This window comes from Lampris incognitus, chromosome 17, assembly GCF_029633865.1.
Source record: "Lampris incognitus isolate fLamInc1 chromosome 17, fLamInc1.hap2, whole genome shotgun sequence".
NCBI lineage: Eukaryota > Metazoa > Chordata > Actinopteri > Lampriformes > Lampridae > Lampris > Lampris incognitus.
Genome location: NC_079227.1, coordinates 41,767,790 through 41,787,903, shown reverse-complemented (window position 1 = coordinate 41,787,903; position 20,114 = coordinate 41,767,790). Strand labels below are relative to the sequence as shown.

General features: G+C 44.2%; 1 protein-coding gene across 1 annotated transcript in view; it reads left to right on the top strand.

The window, feature by feature from the left end:
• Positions 1–1,968: 1,968 nt before the first annotated feature.
• Positions 1,969–20,114, top strand: part of LOC130127233 (H-2 class II histocompatibility antigen, E-S beta chain-like) — a gene marked incomplete at its 5' end in the record, with an annotated part of 32,175 nt that continues 14,029 nt past the window's right edge. Inside the window, 4 exons of the mRNA XM_056296802.1 lie at positions 1,969–2,254; positions 8,875–9,088; positions 9,826–9,893; positions 10,001–10,114. Of these exons, the coding sequence (XP_056152777.1) occupies positions 1,969–2,254; positions 8,875–9,088; positions 9,826–9,893; positions 10,001–10,114 (682 nt within the window). The remainder of the gene's footprint in view (positions 2,255–8,874; positions 9,089–9,825; positions 9,894–10,000; positions 10,115–20,114) is intronic.

The window sequence follows — 20,114 nt, the reverse complement described above, 5'->3', positions numbered from 1 at the left end:
GCATCGCTTTTATTATTGGGCTTGCTTCGCGCTTGGCTTGTGTGTGTGTGTGTGTGTGTATATATATGTGTGTGTGTGTGTGTGTGTGTGTTTGTGTGTGTGTGTGTGTGTATATATGTGTGTGTGTGTGTGTGTGTGTGCGTGTGTATATATGTGTGTGTGTGTGTGTGTGTGTTTGTGTGTGTGTGTGTGTGTGTGTGTGCGTGCGTATATATATGTGTGTGTATATATAGTGTGTGAGCGCGTGCACGCGCGCGCGAGGATGCGCGTACATGCGCGTGCGCGTGTGTGGTTTACTTGCGCAGCAGCGAGTCTAGTCTACATGAACAACGTGTTTGCTCCCTCCCATATCCTGGGTGAGATGAGGACATGATGGAGGAAAGGTGTAGGCTACTAGCAGCATATTAGCCAGGTGAGGGAGGAGGGAGGAGGGGGGAGGGAGGGGGGAGGGAGGAGGACACATGTTGGTCTTTTCTGGTGGTTGTGTAAACGTGCATGTGAAAGGTGCGGCCTGTTCATTCATGTGTCTCGCCTGGTTGGCAGACAGGAAGTGCATGTGGACATATGTTGTCGCTGCTTCCGCTCCTACATACTGGGCTTATAAACGGATGTGGTTCTGGTTTCATATCATCTAGTCTCAGGACCCCCCCCCCCCGCCAGTACCCCTCTCCCATAAAGTGTTATTGACCAGTCTGTCCACGGAGGGGCGCCATTTGGGGTTGGTTGGATGACGCATGTCTCCAGTGAGAGTAGGCTATAGCAGCCTGATGGGAGATGGCCGACACTGATGTTTCTGTCCACCCTTGTCAAATGTGTAGGCTACTCCTTCATATCAGGGAGCAGATAGAGAGGAGGAGGAGGAGGAGGAGGAGGAGGAGGAGGAGGAGGAGGCTCATGTGTGTGTTCTTTGATGCTAATAGCCTCGTTATACAAGTGGGGGGACGTTGATCTAAAGACAGAATGATATCGCCAACGTCTGTTCTTTCATTTAGCACAACTTGTGGTTCCTCACATGGCCTCACTTCAGGACTCATTAGGCTGAAGGCTGCTGCTGATTTACATATGCAAATATCCTAACAAGAGGAGTTGCACCTTCCTTCCATCCACATTAACCATCCAAGCGGGGGGGGGGGGGGCACACAACCCGGTTAATGTGCAGACCACCCGGTTTTTCACATTACCCGTAACACACACACACACACACACACACACACACACACACACACACACACACACACACACATATATATACATATATATATATATATATGTATATATATGTATATATGTGTGTGTGTGTGTGTGTTTGTGTACTTGTACATGTTGAGTGTGTATTGTGTACATGTTGAGTGTGTATAGTGTACATGTTGAGTGTGTATTGTGTACATGTTGAGTGTGTATTGTGTACATGGTGAGTGTGTATTGTGTACATGTTGAGTGTGTATTGTGTACATGTTGAGTGTGTATTGTCTACATGTTGAGTGTCCTGCAGCTAGGGGGCGCTATACTAACCACACATGTCCTCTTGTCATTCTGTCACCGGCCAAAGCTTCTCAGTCCCCGAACAGGCTCGAACCTGTGAGTTTCTGTCCGTTTCCAACATTAGGCTATACCCTCTACCTGGTAACAGATGACGTGCAGGCCTCTGTGTTTTTCTATTGGCTGATGTTGGGAGAGCTAGCCAGCCCAGTGCGGTGATTGGGTGGTGGACTGGTTTATGTCCAGGGGACAGTCCACACCAGTCAGTCTGTAAAGGAGGACAGTTTATTGTGTTCATCAGCAAGACAGACACATGGCTTCATGCTGCCTTGTTGTGTGTTGCTCCCTCCTGGTCGTGGGTTTCTATGGAGCAGGTGAGATAAAATATGTAAATCAGTCTCTGTTGGATGGACTCTGCTGTGTTGTTAGAAAAGAGGTTTTAATTATTGTCTTTAAAACAATTCAACTAAGTAACTTGAACCTGTTTCTCTTTCTCTTCCAGATGCGTTTTTGCATTATGACCTGTTCACATGTGTGTTCACCTCCTCTGAGCTTCCTGACATAGAGTACATATACTCTATGAATTTCAATAAGATAGAATATCTCAGGTTTAACAGCACTGTGGGGAAGTATGTTGGATACACTGATCATGGTATCCATAACGCAGAGCGCGCGAACAACGATCCTGCAGAGATGGCACGAAGGAGAGCTGAGAAAGAGAGAGTCTGCAAACCTAATGTAGAGATAGATTACCGAGCTGCCCTGGATAAGACAGGTGAGCTGCTCTGCTATGATGACTATTACTACTACTGTTACTACTACTATTAGTAGTACTGTTATTATGACTGTTACTACTACTGTTACTACTACTATTAGTAGTACTGTTATTATGACTATTACTACTACTGTTACTACTACTATTAGTAGTACTATTATTATGACTATTACTACTACTGTTACTACTACTATTAGTAGTACTATTATTATGACTATTACTACTACTGTTACTACTACTATTAGTAGTACTATTATTATGACTATTACTACTACTGTTACTACTACTATTAGTAGTACTATTATTATGACTATTACTACTACTGTTACTACTACTATTAGTAGTACTGTTATTATGACTATTACTACTACTGTTACTACTACTATTAGTAGTACTATTATTATGACTATTACTACTACTGTTACTACTACTATTAGTAGTACTGTTATTATGACTATTACTACTACTGTTACTACTACTATTAGTAGTACTATTATTATGACTATTACTACTACTGTTACTACTACTATTAGTAGTACTATTATTATGACTATTACTACTACTGTTACTACTACTATTAGTAGTACTGTTATTATGACTATTACTACTACTGTTACTACTACTATTAGTAGTACTGTTATTATGACTATTACTACTACTGTTACTACTACTATTAGCAGTACTGTTATTATGACTATTACTACTACTGTTACTACTACTATTGGTAGTACTATTATGATGACTATTACTACTACTGTTACTACTACTATTAGTAGTACTGTTATTATGACTATTACTACTACTGTTACTACTACTATTAGTAGTACTATTATTATGACTATTACTACTACTGTTACTACTACTATTAGTAGTACTATTATTATGACTATTACTACTACTGTTACTACTACTATTAGTAGTACTGTTATTATGACTATTACTACTACTGTTACTACTACTATTAGTAGTACTATTATTATGACTATTACTACTACTGTTACTACTACTATTAGTAGTACTATTATTATGACTATTACTACTACTGTTACTACTACTATTAGTAGTACTGTTATTATGACTATTACTACTACTGTTACTACTACTATTAGTAGTACTGTTATTATGACTATTACTACTACTGTTACTACTACTATTAGCAGTACTGTTATTATGACTATTACTACTACTGTTACTACTACTATTGGTAGTACTATTATGATGACTATTACTACTACTGTTACTACTACTATTAGTAGTACTGTTATTATGACTATTACTACTACTGTTACTACTACTATTAGTAGTACTATTATTATGACTATTACTACTACTGTTACTACTACTATTAGTAGTACTATTATTATGACTATTACTACTACTGTTACTACTACTATTAGTAGTACTGTTATTATGACTATTACTACTACTGTTACTACTACTATTAGTAGTACTATTATTATGACTATTACTACTACTGTTACTACTACTATTAGTAGTACTATTATTATGACTATTACTACTACTGTTACTACTACTATTAGTAGTACTGTTATTATGACTATTACTACTACTGTTACTACTACTATTAGTAGTACTATTATTATGACTATTACTACTACTGTTACTACTACTATTAGTAGTACTGTTATTATGACTATTACTACTACTGTTACTACTACTATTAGCAGTACTGTTATTATGACTATTACTACTACTGTTACTACTACTATTGGTAGTACTATTATGATGACTATTACCACTACTGTTACTACTACTATTAGTAGTACTGTTATTATGACTATTACTACTACTGTTACTACTACTATTAGTAGTACTGTTATTATGACTATTACTACTACTGTTACTACTACTATTACTCGTGCATGTATGCGTGTTTTTCTCTGTGTACGCACGCGTGTGTAAGTGTGCGCGCGTTTGTGAATTGTGTGTCGGTGTGCGCGCGTGTCTGTGCGCGCGCATGTCCGTGTGTGTGTGTGTTTGTGTGTGAGTGTGAGTGTGTGTGTGTGTGTTTCTGTGTGTGTGTGTGTGTGTGTGTTTCTGTGTGTGTGTCTGTGTGTGTCTGTGTGTGTGAGGGTGTGAGTGTGTGCGTGTGCATGTGCGTCCGTGTGTGTGTGAGTGTGTGTGTGTGTGTGTGTACACGTGTGTGTTTGTGTGTTTGTGTCTGGGTGTGTGTGTGTGTCTGTGTGTGTGTGTGTGTGTGTGAGTGTGTGTCTGTGTGTATGTGTGTGTGTGTATGTGTGTGTGTGTGTGTGTGTATTAGTGAACAATAGAACATGGTACATAAAACAGGTGTGTAGTATTACGGACACACATCAGGTTCAGTATAATTACACAACTACGTCAGAAGAACCCAATCAGGGTGTGAGACAGTCCCCGACATAAAGCAGCGCTGCCAGCAGGTATTAACGGGCTCCAAGCCCCCATGTATGTAAGTCGGGTCTGGCTGTCTGTAGGAGCCTCGCTAGTTGAGCTGTTTGCTTATTAGACGGATGCAAGTCTCAGTCTTAAAGAGCGACGGTGGTCGTAAAGCTGTCCGTCAAGATGGTGTATGAGGATGGTGGTGAACACAGCGCACAACTATTGATCATCTGTGACGTCAACAAAGGATTATTGATGAACCCGGAACAGGTTATTAACATCGTGTGGGTTGGGGCTGGAAGAAAAACAACATATGTGTCTAAAAGAATATAATGACATGTAGGGATGAGGTGGGGAAATGAGTAGTATTAGGCTGTACATACTTGCCAACAATGTTGAGTGTTAAGTACTGAGTAATAACAGTGGAAGAGCGTGTAGTATCTGTTTTAGGAGAAGTACAATTCTAGTGTTCCCTCCCATGGACGAGGCAAGTGTGGGGCTGACAGGAGCGAAGAGGTTGTCTTCCACTAACTTCAGAGGGTTTCTTGGCAGCCTTGCAGTGAGTTATTCAGTAAAGTGGGAGAAATGCAGCCTGCTGGAAACCTTGTTCTGAGCTTCAGGGAACTGATTTGTGTTTTAATTAAACCTGCTGAAGTGGGAGTAGGAGGAGATAATGAAGCATGAGTATGCTGCATCTGAGTTCAGCATCTATGCAGTGAATGCGTGAAGGCGTCATCAGGAAACTGAGATTAGTTCTTAACAGACGCAGCTAATGGCGGTGTCTGAGCCAGAGATGTGGAAGCAGAGGCTTATCTTACAGCTGCTATGGGTCATTCTGTGACTTGTTTGCTGATTCTGAAAGAAATGTGTAGTTATACTCCTGTAGTGCGTTGTGTAGCCGTGTCAAAGGGCAGTAGAGTGGACTTGGGGTGATAATGGTTTGCATTATAAAATGTCCTTTACTGAAGGGTGCTCACAAGAGTACAGAGCTGCTAGCTGCAAAGCTTCAGTTTGATCACACTGACAGGCTACAAGTAGTTTGGATATATAATGTTAGCGCATGTCATGATTTTGCATCATAGCGCCACCTAGTGGCCAATTAACAGTAAATAATGCACAGAGCCTCAGGGCGTCATGACTTATTGGTGGACCAAGTTTCGTGTTAATCGGAGTTGCTGTGAACAAGATCCGCCACCTTGAACCAATAGCATAGCTGCTGCTAAAGAGCTGCATGTGTCCCTTATACTTTAAACGCTCATAACACAAAAACCGTCGCTGATAAACATCTGAACACATTCACACGTCATGCTGGTAGTGTCACGTGTCCTGTCAGATATTTTGGAATAGTTTGATCAAATATGTGTGAAAATAAAAAATATTAGGTATATTGTACACTGTACAGGCATATATTGTACATTGCTCTGGATGCATGTTTTGACCGATTAGAATGACCTTTGACCCCCTTGATATGTTCATTCTCCAGAATGTCTGTGGCGATGTTGGTAGCAATTGAATGAATCTGTGCAGAAATGTTTATGTTTTATGATTTTTCAAATTTTGAAAACTATAGAGTGACGGACTTCTGAACTGACCCTATGTTGCAGTGCAGCAAAGTGTTGGCATCACTTACTGGATCTGCTCACAACATCTCAGCTCTGTAGGATGTGCAGGGGATTTGGGGGACATTTTGGGAGTTTTTGAAGTTTCGCAGGTGAAATATAATTTTTTTCATGAGCCACGCCCACCTCTTTCAGTCATGACTAAATTGCATGTATCAACTCCAGTATGATACTAGATTATGCACCCCAAATTTCATCCAAATCCATGGTGCCAATTATGAGATATAAACTTCTCCAATTTATAGCGCCCCCTACTGGGCAAATTAAACGCACTTCATGAGTTAGGATCTTTTGACAATACGTGACATACGTCTAAAATTTCAAGTTGATATGTCAATGCATTGATGAGTTATGGCACCGTCATGGAAAATCACCGTTTTTCAGTCAAGGTTCATTGATCTGTCAAATCAAAACCGAACAACGGATCAAAATTCTTTCGATAACTTTTTGCCTTGAGTGACTGTAGATGATGTGTGCCACGTTTCGTGTAAATCGATCGCACGGCCTAGGAGGAGTTCGAACAAGTAGTTTTGGCTATTTTCGCAAATTTGCGAAATTAAATTACAGCAGAAATGGGCGTGGCCTATACCACGTGATTCAGCTGTACTCAGTGAATCTGCGCATGTAAAGGCTTTGCATGTCCGATGTACGGTTTGGGAGTTACACGCCAAAACGCCTTGACCTTCAAAATAGCGCCACCAACTGGTTGACATGTGTCATGTTTTGCGTCTGGTGTAAGTGCGAAGTTCTGTACCAGGTCTCCAAAGGGTTTTGTAGAATCTGTTCGGTGTAGGCTGCAGTACCACTTTTACCAACGGATAAATAAAAATAAAATAAAATAAAATAAAAATCTGAGCAGAAACAACAGGGGTTCCCAGCCCCTGGGGCTTGGACCCCTAATAAATGGTAACAACATAATACAAACAAAGAACAGACACACAACAAAACAGAAGGGGAGTACACGTGTACACATGTAAAGTAACAGACGGCTGTCAGGACACAAGTGTGGTAGTAGGTCAGCAGCTCGTTACTTGTGTTGTTGTTTCAAGGCTGAGAGGTTTAAGGAAAGACTCACTTCTTGGAGACAAGCAGGGATCTTAGGTAATGATTTACACAACTCCCGTTTGTGAGTACACATGTTGCATCTACAGTAACACAATTAATCGGGTGTTGAAGAGCACATCTTCTGGATGAAGACAGCACCAGATCACGTGTCTCATGTTAAAGGAGGGACAGAGTCACGAGACTCCACACCAGTCCAACACTTATGGGACATTTCACCATCACACAACAAGTGTGAGCGTGTTTGTGTGTTGTGTTACCAGAATCAACGGAATCTAGAACTTCCAGACCTCCTTCTGCTTCACTGCTGGACAGGACACATGGTTTAAGCTGGTGTGGTTTATTCTTCCAAATGACATTTAAGAAAGTTCTATTTGCTTCTGTGGCGTTAGAACCATAAACCAATAGAGACACAGATGGACCCACAAAGCGAGACAGGCCCTCTGCTTTGGAGAGGAGAACTCCTCCTAAAGTAGATAAACCCCTTCCAAGACCAATCCTGAAGACAGGCTTGGTCTTTTTAATCTGTTGGAGAAATGGAGATGTTGTCTAGCTGTAAGATGTGTAGTTGTATATATTCCCAAATACTTAACGGACTCTTTTACCGGATGTTTCCAACTACACAATCGCTACAATCACGCACAGACCACATTCCACATGTGCACACATTTAATCGCAGGTCCGAGGCCCTGGAACACTGGTTACCTGAGTTAACAGAGTTCCTCACGTGCTTCTTGTCCTTCAAAACAAAGTGGTGTCGTCTGCCAGTTGTGAGATTTTTAACTCTCCACCAAAACCCGACATTCCTTCCAAACGTCCATCATTCTCGATATTAACTGATAAGAATTCAGCCCCTCAAATAAATAAGGGAGGAGGAACAGGGCAGCCTTGGCGGAACCCTCTGTTCATCTGGACTCTTTTACAGCTGTTAAAGTTCATCATAACAGAACTATTCATATCTTTGTAAAACATATTGACAATGCCAACAAAGTTATTCCCAAACCCCACGCCTCGACGGACTGTAACAGAACCGTGAGTTCAATCGCGTCAAAGGCCTCATAGAAGTCTAGGAACAAAATAAGTGCTTCAGAATTTACTGCATCTGCATCATCCAGCAGATCTAGGATGAGTCTCATGTTACAGCAACGTGCCGGGTTTTCATGAGTCCTGTTTGAGGTCCGGCTATAACAGAGTCTAGTCCTCAATGCAGAGGGCTGGACTGAGGCGACTCACCGCAGAAGAGCTGTTTAACATGCTTTATTCCAGCTCTGCTAGGCACTGCCGTAAATCAGTTTATGGTAACTCCTCTGGGGGTCACTGTCGTAATAATGTAAAATAACCTACGACACATCAGTACAACCGCCAAGGTTGGACTACCCCGGGATTCCAACCCACGACCTTTCTGCTGGGGGACGACCTCGCTAACCACTGCGCCACCATGTGGCCCCAAACATTATATACTCTCAGGATTAGCAACTCTACACATCTGACGTTGATTCAAAAACTTAATTTCAAGCCCTGGTGATGATGATGATGATGATAATTATTATTCTTTACCAGCTGAGCCCAGTGTGAGACTGACTTCAGTGACGCCCCCTAGTGGCCGACATCCGGCCATGCTGATGTGCAGTGTCTACAACTTCTACCCCAAATACATCAGTGTCACCTGGCTGAGAGACGGACAGCCGGTGACCTCTGACGTCACTTCCACCGATGAGCTGGCAGATGGTGATTGGTACTACCAGATCCACTCCCACCTGGAGTACACGCCCAGGTCAGAACACTTAGACTCAGTACCGAATGGACCGGTCCAAATACATACACAACACTTTAACACTATACACTCACGCACACACACACACACACACACATAATGACTGGACAACAAAGAACAAAGTGATGGTTTAAGGTGGAACGTGTCTCCTCAGTGTCTGCTCTGTAGACACCAGCTGTATGTTTAAGGTGGAACGTGTCTCCTCAGTGTCTGCTCTGTAGACACCAGCTGTATGTTTAAGGTGGAACGTGTCTCCTCAGTGTCTGCTCTGTAGACACCAGCTGTATGTTTAAGGTGGAACGTGTCTCCTCAGCGTCTGCTCTGTAGACACCAGCTGTATGTTTAAGGTGGAACGTGTCTCCTCAGTGTCTGCTCTGTAGACACCAGCTGTATGTTTAAGGTGGAACGTGTCTCCTCAGTGTCTGCTCTAGACACCAGCTGTATGTTTAAGGTGGAACGTGTCTCCTCAGTGTCTGCTCTGTAGACACCAGCTGTATGTTTAAGGTGGGATGCGTGGCTCTTTACAGGTGAGATCCCAGATGGACGACAGAGTATTTATTGTGTATTAATACCGTGTTTTAAACTGGGCTGATCTTTAGTATCAGAGTCGACTAGTTTCTGTGCAGACAGACAGGAAAGTACAGACTTACCTCATCCAATCACATCGTGTCTTATTCATTGTTGATATGTTGTTTATTTCCTGTGTGTTTTCTTCTTCTTCACTTATTTCATCTCAGGTCTGGAGAGAAGATCACCTGCATGGTGGAACACGCCAGTTTCCCCTCTCCTAAGAAAGTGGACTGGAGTGAGTATCTATGTGTGTCTCTGTCCATGGATAGGTGATGAAGACATAGAGAGACAGGTCAACATGCAGATGTGTCTATAGATAGAGACATGTGTCTGTCTCTCCAGATCCCTCCATGCCACAATCAGACAGAAACAAGATCGCCATCGGAGCGTCAGGTCTGCTTCTGGGTTTGATTTTGTCTTTGGCAGGTCTGATCTACTACAAGAGGAAAGCCAGAGGTCAGTAACACTAGATCAGTCCACATATACACTATGATACCCCTACACAAGAATACCACTACATATACACACTACACTATAATACAAATACATATACGCAGTACACTATATCACTATATTATAATACAAACACATATAAACAGTACACGCTATATCACTACATTATATCAGTACACTATACATATAGACAGTATACTATACATATCAGTACACATGGACAGTACACTGTACACATTAGTACTTATAGATAGTTGAAGAAACAATAGTTAAGTTGTGTGTCATCAGTACTTGAAGTGGGCCAGACTTGTTTGGTTGTATTTCAGTCTCTTCACCACTTTTCTTATCGTTGGTCTTTTTTAACAGGGCGTGTTCTGGTTCCTACCAGCTGAAGCAGGAAGTGACGCTTCTTCCTCGTTGGTTTTTCTGGTGGCAGTTCAGTGTGTGTTGCTTTCACCTGAAGGTTTTCTCCCAGGTTGTCAGTGCTGCCCCCTGCTGGATCTAATTGCCTCCTGCTCGTATTCTTACTAATGCTCTACAGATTCTGATGTGACCCAATGCTTCACCTCCTGTAACACAACTTTGTATCAAAATCAACCGACAACATTCCCCTGACCTATATTACAGGGAAATCATTTTAATGCTCCTTTTTAAATCACCAGTCGTCTGTTGCTGTTTCTCCAATTCAAATTGTTCTTTCTAAAATAAACCACCGCAAACATTCTGTTGTGTTTTGTTTTAGCTTCAGTGAACATGTGGCTTTTTGGCTTTTTAGGAAAGGTCAGAGCTCAAATTCAGATTCATATTTCTGTTTTTCAACATTAATGGTTTCCAATGTACGTCACCAACATACTAAGTGTTATGCTAGTAGCAGGAACTGAGGACCAGGATGCAGACAGCGGAGACAGACTGGGCTAGAACAATGTTCTAATAAGGCAAACAGACTTACAAAACATTACATTTCTGACCTCCTCGTGGGTCATTGGTCTCCCAAAAGCCCTCCGGTCTACATCAGAAAGCAATGGGAGGTTAAGTTTTTCTAGGAAGTTGTGTATATCACCCATGCTCGTAGTTGAGTCAGAGGTCTAGAACTTTTTGTAAAGTTTCTCATTACCTCGGTAAGAGCTTTAGTCTCATAATGGTTTGTTCCTGAGTCGTCTTTTAATGAAGAGATGGATTTGGTATCTGTCTACCTGCAGCTAAATGTGTGAGCAGTCACCAGGGTTTATCTCCCATTTCAGATAGTCTCTGTTTAGCATAGAAGATGCTGGCCTCAGCTTAGGCGTTAACATTTGGTTAGGAGCTGATCATCTATCCTCTGGTTTACAAAGTAAGGCCTCATGTGGGTAACTTTTACCTGCTTTTCACGTTTTAATACTTGTTTTTCTACACAGAGTCTTTAAGGCCTCTCTTTCCCTTGCTGTACAATATGAGATAGCCACCCTCAAATAGGCCTTTAGCGTTTCCCAGCGTGTTGAAGGATTTGTGTCTGCATTATCGTTAGCTGCTAAGAAGAGTTCGATTTGTTCTTCTAAATAGGCCACAGAAGAGGGACTGCTCACAACGGAAGAATTTAAACAGCAATGCTGTGAGGGAGGTTAAGAAATCGGTTGGGTAACTAAAATATATATATATATATATATATATATATATATATATATATATATATATATATATATATATGTATGTATATATATGTCAGCACGATCGCACAGCAGTCTAGTTCCTACAGTGCATTCTTTCACCATATCAAGCACCTGCTTTAAGTATAAACATAGTCTATTCAGGAAAAACTTGGATGACGGTTGGAAAAAGGGTATAGTCCTTTTCTGTGAGATGGATAACTCTCTGTGTCAATCAGATCACAATCTGACAATACTTCCCTCATGGCCCTTGTCATTTTAGAAGGAGTAGCCTTGGTTGGGGGATTATGGTCTACCCCGTGGATCCACAACCCAGTTTAAGTCACCAGCTAACATGGCATAGGAAGAAGAAAGAGATGAAACTTCAGCTGATTATGTCAAATAGAATTCACTGCCATAGAGATTTACAGCATAAAGACAACCGTCATAATATGTTCCCCATATAAAATACCATGTTGTGGACGTTTAAAGTATTTGTCTAAAATGAATGGAGTATTTTTATTTACCAGGATAGCAACTCTTCTCTTGCTTGTTGAGAAGGAGGAATAATATACTTGACCAACCCATTCTCTTCTGAGCTTTTCATGCTCCCTGTCATTCAGGTGGGTCTCCTGGAATAATGCTATGTTAGCCCTTTCGTCACAACCAAGACAGTTGGGGGGCGCTAGTGAGCACCACATGGAGTAGACGTGTTTTTCCAGGGCTCTTTTCCATACTCGAAATAATGAATAAGTCGGTCACTCGCTTAATATTCAGTTTAATTTGCCTGTTTTGATTTCCGGTCTAAAAGCCTCAGGATGTCAAAACCGAAAGGCAGAAGAAGCAGGACAAAGCCCCAAGAGGCTGATGGTCTACCGCCTCTGGAGCTAACTGAACCACCGCAGCCGGGACGCGAACCCGGGTCTCCCGCACCACGGGCGACTACGTTAACCAGTCCCCCAAAGGCTCCGACCCGTTAGCCAAGGGCTAGCGAGTCATTCGTGACCGTTACGACATTACAACTGGCCCGCTGAGGCTTTAGCAGGGACGCTGGTTTGAGCGCTATCAGCCATTCACCGACTGGCACGTTTTCGCTTTAACTTTGTTTATTAAAAGTTTTACATGAAAATACAAGTGCACCGCCAGTGCATTACAAAAAAAATTATCCAAAACAGGTAGAAATATATATGTATATATACACACACAATACACTTCCCTATTATCAAAATACTGTAAAAAAAAGTGACAATCCAAAATGTTATACACAAAAACATCATCACTGCCTGAGAAAATTGTAATATTTGCTAGTAATATTTGATTTGCTAATGTCCCTTACGGCTTTCCGTAGCGCCACAACAAAGTCACGTGATGTACGTAACAACGTCAGTCGGAATCCGGTCGGTGAATAAACACCCAGCACGAGAGAAGTCGTCCTTGCTTTATTAATGTTATAAGTTAACATAGCCAGAGGGCACAGATCATTACATGGTGTCAGAGTAGCGGAGTTTAAATACCCAATATGGATTCGTACGGCGTTCCAGCTCCACGGATGGACTGGGAATCGGCGAACTTACCTGAAGCATGGAGACGATTTCGGCAAACAACGGAGCTAATGTTCACGGGCCCCCTGCGCGGGAAGAATGAAGAGGAGAAATGCAGCTACCTCCTGCTCTGGATAGGGGAAAAAGGGCGCGATGTGCACAACACTTGGACACTCAGCGGAGAACAAGCCAAGAAGCTAGAAACGTACTACGATAAGTACACTGAGTACATCACCCCCAAAGCAAACCCGATTTATGCCAGATATAAATTTCATGAAAAGATGCAGGGAGAGAGTGAATCCTTCGAACGATTTGTAACTGAGCTAAAGCTCCTAGTCAAAGACTGTGGCTACCCAAATGCCGACGAGATGGTCAGGGACCGCATCGTGTTTGCCACCAACTCACCCAGAGTGAGAGAAAAGCTACTTAGCCAGGGAGCTGAGCTAACGCTAGAAAAGGCCATAGATGTAGCCCGCTCACACGAGCTAGCAAAGCAACAGCTAAAGTCTATGGGCCAGGGCAGCACACATGAAACGGTGCACGCAATAGGCAGAAAGACTTACAAACCGAACGCACCCAAAGCAGCTAACGCTAACTTCAGACAAAGGGACGTTAGTACCGCCGCCAGGGCGTGTAGCTATTGTGGAGGGCTACACGGCGCTAAAGCCACTTGCCCAGCTAAGGGTAAACAATGCATTAAATGCAAGAAGCTCAATCATTTTGCTAAAGTATGCAAGTCTAGCTCCCAGGGACAGACAAAGTACTACCGCGGCACAGTACATGCCGTCGGAGAGAACCCAGAAGAGTACACCACTGACAGAGAGCAGGAAGAACTGTACTTCGACAACATTACAGTGGAGAGCACCGCTGTGGGAGAACAGACAGAGCTGTACATAGACTGCATCTCAATAGAGAACAACGGAAAAAGCAACGAGCAGGCTTACGTAGAGGTTGGAATTGGCACACCTCCACAGAAGGTAAAGTTTAAACTAGACACTGGGGCACAGGCCAATACTATTCCCACCAACCTGTTCCAGGCGCTGTTCAAAAATGTGACACTGAAACCAGCAATACACAGACTCACTGAATATGGAGGAGGCGCGCTGAGCGTGAAAGGCACATGCAAACTCAAATGTAAGTACAGAGACAATGCAATTATGCTGGACTTTTACGTCATTGACACAAACGCCCCACCAGTCATGGCAATGAAAACATGCCGTGACCTAAACTTGGTAAAAATAGTGATGGCTGTGAGCGAGGAAAACAATGTCACATCACAGAGCATAATGGATGAGTATGCAGATGTTTTCCAAGGAATAGGAGAGTTCCCAGGCGAGTGCACCTTCCGCGTCACACCAGATGCAACGCCGGTCGTCTGCCCGCCACGCAGAATCCCCATCGCCCTACGCAGCAAACTGAGGGACGAGCTTGACAGCATGGAGAAAGGCGGCATAATCTGTAAGGTAACAGAACCCACAGAATGGGTGAACGCACTCGTCATTGTTGAGAAGCCAAAGACAGGCAAACTTAGAGTGTGTTTAGACCCCAGAGCTCTTAACAAAGTGATACAACGACCTCACTACCCCCTCCCCACGCTGGAGGACGCCACCACAAAGCTTGCTGGAGCTGAGTACTTTAGCGTGTTAGACGCGCGGTCAGGCTATTGGGCCATCAAACTGAGCACTGAATCCTCAATGTTGACGACATTTAACACAGTGTTTGGCAGGTATCGTTTCCTCAGACTGCCATTCGGAATCGTGTCCGCTCAAGACGAGTTCCAGAGACGCGTGGATGAAACATATGAAGGATTGGACGGTGTGACGGCCATAGTGGACGATATACTAGTGTTCGGCAAGACTAAAGAGGAACATGACCAGCGTCTCAGAGCGATGCTGAAGCGCACAAGGGAGCGAGGGGTGAGGCTCAACCCCGACAAGTGTCACATATGCGTGTCCGAGGTAAGCTACTTCGGCCACACGCTCTCACACGAAGGCATCAAACCAGACCCACACAAGGTGAAGGCGGTCAAGGACATGCAACCCCCACAGAACAAAGCAGAGCTGGAGACAGTCCTCGGCATGATCAACTACCTCGCCAGATTTGCTCCACACCTCTCACAGATAAACTCACCCCTCAGACAGCTTCTGAAACAGGACAGTGAGTTTGTGTGGGATGCAGTCCACGACAAGGCGTTCCAAGAGATGAAGAATCTCATTACACAGCACCCAGGTCCAGTACTCTCATATTTCGACCCGCAGAAAGAGCTGCGACTCCAAGTGGATGCATCCAAAAGTGGCCTTGGGGCTGTCATGCTCCAAGATGGCAAACCAATTGCCTATGCGTCCAAGTCACTCAACAGCACTGAAGAAAACTACGCACAGATAGAGAAGGAGCTCTACGCTGTGGTCTTCGGCTGCAAGAGGTTCCACGAGTACATGTATGGACGAAAAGTGATTGTGGAGTCAGACCACAAGCCTCTGGAGGCAATACTAAAAAAGCCACTGGCAGCAGCACCACCCCGGCTGCAACGGATGATCCTGGCGCTCCAAAAATACGACATCCAAATCATCCACCGCCCCGGTAAGGACATACCGGTGGCCGACACACTGTCACGCAAGTCAATAGAACACCACGACAGTGACCTACAGGAAGGGATGGAGGCCCAAGTGCACACAGTCCTCAGCAACATCCCTGTGAGCGACACAAGACTCACAGAAATCAAGCAGGAAACAGCGCAAGATCCACAGCTCACCGCACTCAGACGAGCCACACTCACTGGCTGGCCAGACACAAAGAAAAAGTGCCCGCCCAGCATCCAGGAATACTGGAACCACAGAGCAGAAATCTCAGAAATGGACGGTATCCTGTTCAAAGGTGAGAGAATCATTGTCCCCCAAAAGCTTCGCAAGGACATGATACAGCGCATCCATGCCAGCCACCTTGGCGTGGAAAAAAGCAAATGCCGAGCAAGAGACTTACTGTTCTGGCCTGGCATGGGGAAACAGATCGAGGATGCGGTAGCAGACTGCAGCATATGCCAAGAACGGCGCAGCGCAAATGCAAAGGAACCAATGATGTCACACGCCATACCCGAGCGGCCGTGGCAAGTGATAGGCACAGACCTATTCACATGGAACTCACAGGACTTCATAGTCACTGTGGACTACTACTCCAGATTCTTCGAGCTAGAAAGACTTTACAGCTGCACCTCATCTGCCGTCATCATGAAGCTGAAAGCAGCAATGGCTCGACACGGAATCCCCGAGACTATCATCAGCGACAACGGTCCGTGCTACAGCTCTGGTGAGTTCCGCAACTTCTCACAGACATGGGGTTTCTCACACACCACCACAAGCCCCCACTACCCACAGAGCAACGGCCTCTCCGAGAAGACTGTCCAGACGGCCAAACGCATCCTGGACAAAGCCAAAGCTGAGAACAAAGACCCCTACATGAGCTTGCTGGAGTATCGCAACACACCGGTGGACAACCTGAAATCACCGGCACAGCTACTGATGAGTCGGAGGCTGCGGTCCATTCTCCCATCAACAGCAAAACACCTGCAGCCACAGATCGCCAGTCAGGAGGATGTTCACAAAAGGAGAGAGGTATGTCAACAGCGCCAGCAGGCATACTACAACCGAACAGCCAAACCTCTGCCCCACCTGCCCGCAGGCACACCAATCCGCTTCCGGCAGGAGGATGGATCCTGGAGACCTGCAACTGTGGAAAGACCAGCGAACACAGACAGGAGCTACCACATCCAAACCAAAGAAGGTCAGATCTACCAACGCAACCGTCAACACCTGCGACAAAGCAGAGTGAACACTCACACTACACACACACACACTTCACAGCAGACTGTTACCAGCGCTAACAACAACACACAAGCCCATCAGCAAGAGCATGCTGAACCTCCAGACACGAACAATCAGCGACAACCAGACACACAGCCTGGTTACACCACGAGGTCAGGTCGCACGATCAAACCAAGACAAATCCTTGACTTATGAATGTTAAAAAAGAGAATTTTACACCAACCTGTACTATACCTGCTATGTTTTGAAAAGAAATATTTACAGCGTTCACTTACCTTGTGTACCTACCTGCTGTTTGCAGTTACCAGTAATGAAATGAAAAAAAAAGATGAAATGTTATTACGGTGTCACATTTAGACAGTGAAGGAAATGTTTTACACTACTTTGTTGCAGTCCAGTTATATAAGAGTTCCACTTTCATATTCTTTCTTATTAAGATTGTATTCGCTTATAAACATGCTCAACGTGGTCTGTATCTCTGCAGAGAAAGCAGCACTTTTCAGAAAAAGGGAGATGTAATATTTGCTAGTAATATTTGATTTGCTAATGTCCCTTACGGCTTTCCGTAGCGCCACAACAAAGTCACGTGATGTACGTAACAACGTCAGTCGGAATCCGGTCGGTGAATAAACACCCAGCACGAGAGAAGTCGTCCTTGCTTTATTAATGTTATAAGTTAACATAGCCAGAGGGCACAGATCACTACAAAAATAACAATAAAAAAGAAAAATAAATAAAGCCACAAAACAAGAAAGCAGCCAAAAGAGAGAGGAGGGGAAAACAATAACAAAAACAAAACGTCAGTCAGCAAACAGCGCTGTCCCTACTGGACAATACCGGGACGCGCAGGGACAAGCAGACACGCCGGCCCCCGACCGACGGGCCGGACCCCCCAGCCGACCGGCCAACGCTGCCGCCCGCCGAGCGGGAGACACGTCGGGCCCAGCGCCCCGACTGAAGGGCCCGACCCGCCAGCCAAGGACCAACGCACCCACCCACAATACAGTGGTGAAACAGCAGCTAAACGGCCCCCGGCCCAGCATCAGTACCACTGTAAACCATGAACACCTTTATCAGTCCGGGATACATGGGAAACTTGTCTGATTAATAAATGGACCCCATAATTTCTGGAATTTACCAGCAGAACCACTCAGTGAAAGTCGACGTTTTTCTAATTTGAGAAAATAGAAAACGTCTCGAGCCCAGTGAAAATAAGAAGGTGACGCCTGTGACTTCCACTTAATTACTATTAGTCTCCTGGCCAAACAAGTGGTAAAAGCCAGGAGGTCGTTTTTAACTGCAGAGAGGGTTGGTAACATAGGAAAGACTCCAAACAACGCACCAATAGCGTCAGGCTCAACTTTCCCCACTTATTGCAGAAATTATTTTAAAAACTTCTGTCCAATATTTATGCAAAGATGGGCAAAGCCAGAGCATATGTATAAGATCCGCAGGTGAATGCTGGCATCTGCTGCATGCAGGGGACACCCCATCATAGAACTTTGACAAACTGCCATTAGTATAATAGGTGTGATGAACCAATTTACACTGAATAAGGCTATGCCTCGCGCAAATAGAGGATTTATGAACTCGTTTTAAAATCTCCGCCCAAATTTCCTCCGATATTGCCTCCCCCAAATCCTTCTCCCACAGCATCTTAATGAAATTTAAGGAGTCCGGACGTAAAAGATACATTTGGTTATAAATATATGAGATGGAGCCTTTTAAGGTTGGGATTGGTGTCAGGGAACTATCTAGAACAGAATCATTAGGTAGGTGGGGAAACTTGTTATGAGCAAAGCTCCGGACCTGCAGATATCTGAAAAAAATGTTGCTTAGGAAGTGAAAATTTGTCTGACAATTGCTGAGAAGAGGCAAAAACATTATCAATATACAAGTCTTTAAAGGTGTTGATGCCAAGCCTTTCCCACCTTAAAAAGACACTATCCACCAAGGAAGGAGGGAAAACATGATTGGCGGCTAGTGGAGCATCGGTAGAAAAAGTCTGTAGGCCAAAGAAGCGCTTAAACTGAACCCAGATTCTTGCTTTATTTCTAGTTGTTCCCCTTATCCCATCCGATTAACCCAATGGCATATGGCCGGAAGTCTTGTCGAATAACTCCCCTGGCTCACGTTTCCACAGGAAGGAGATAGTCGTAACACCAGCTTCCTTCAAACTGGTGTCGGCTGCTCTCGCTATTTTACACGCTGAAGCCTCGCATGATTGCATCACCTTCAGGCCGCGAAGGAGGCGTAGGGAGAACGCTTTCAGTGGCTTGGCTGCAGGCGCCCGGGTGGGCCAGAGGGGTCGCTGGAGAACGACGAGTCCCCGAAAACTACAACGATCTACACCCATTATCCCTCGGGTAAGGGTGGCCTAATGAATGCCTTACCCCGTGGACGCTCTGGCCGTGACCGGTTACGGCTAGTCTGGGATACGAAGCTCCCAGCCACATGACGAGCGGACTGCAAGAACGGCGGTTTATTCCGCTCGGCCACCACAGCGGCCCTGAACCCAGATTCTAAGAGATGTTTTAACAATTACATTCTTAGTATATGGAGAAGTGGAGGAATGGATGGGGAAGTGTAGCAAAGCTTTTAACGACGCAGGTTTAGCCGAATTGGATTCTATGATAAGCCATGCTGGAGGAGGTTGAGAGGCTTCAAGTTGAAGCCAGGATTTAAAAATTCTTATATTGGAAGCCCAATAATAAAATCTGAAGTTAGGCAGTGCCATGCCACCGAGCAAATTAGGCCTTTGTAGATATTGCTTACGCATTCTAGGAACTTTCTTATTCCATACAAACTCCAGGATCATACTGTGTTAGGGTTTGTGGGAGACCCCAAGCGCACGACACCAGGCAGAGAGAGAGAGTTAGCCGAAACTGGCGTACTTTATAAACAGTTCATACAACGGCCAACACAGGAGGACAAGGAGCAACTTAGAAAACAGGAAGTCCAAAAAAAACCGAAGTTGCCCCTTAACTTGAAAACGGACCAATACGTCCCTCTACGGTCCAAC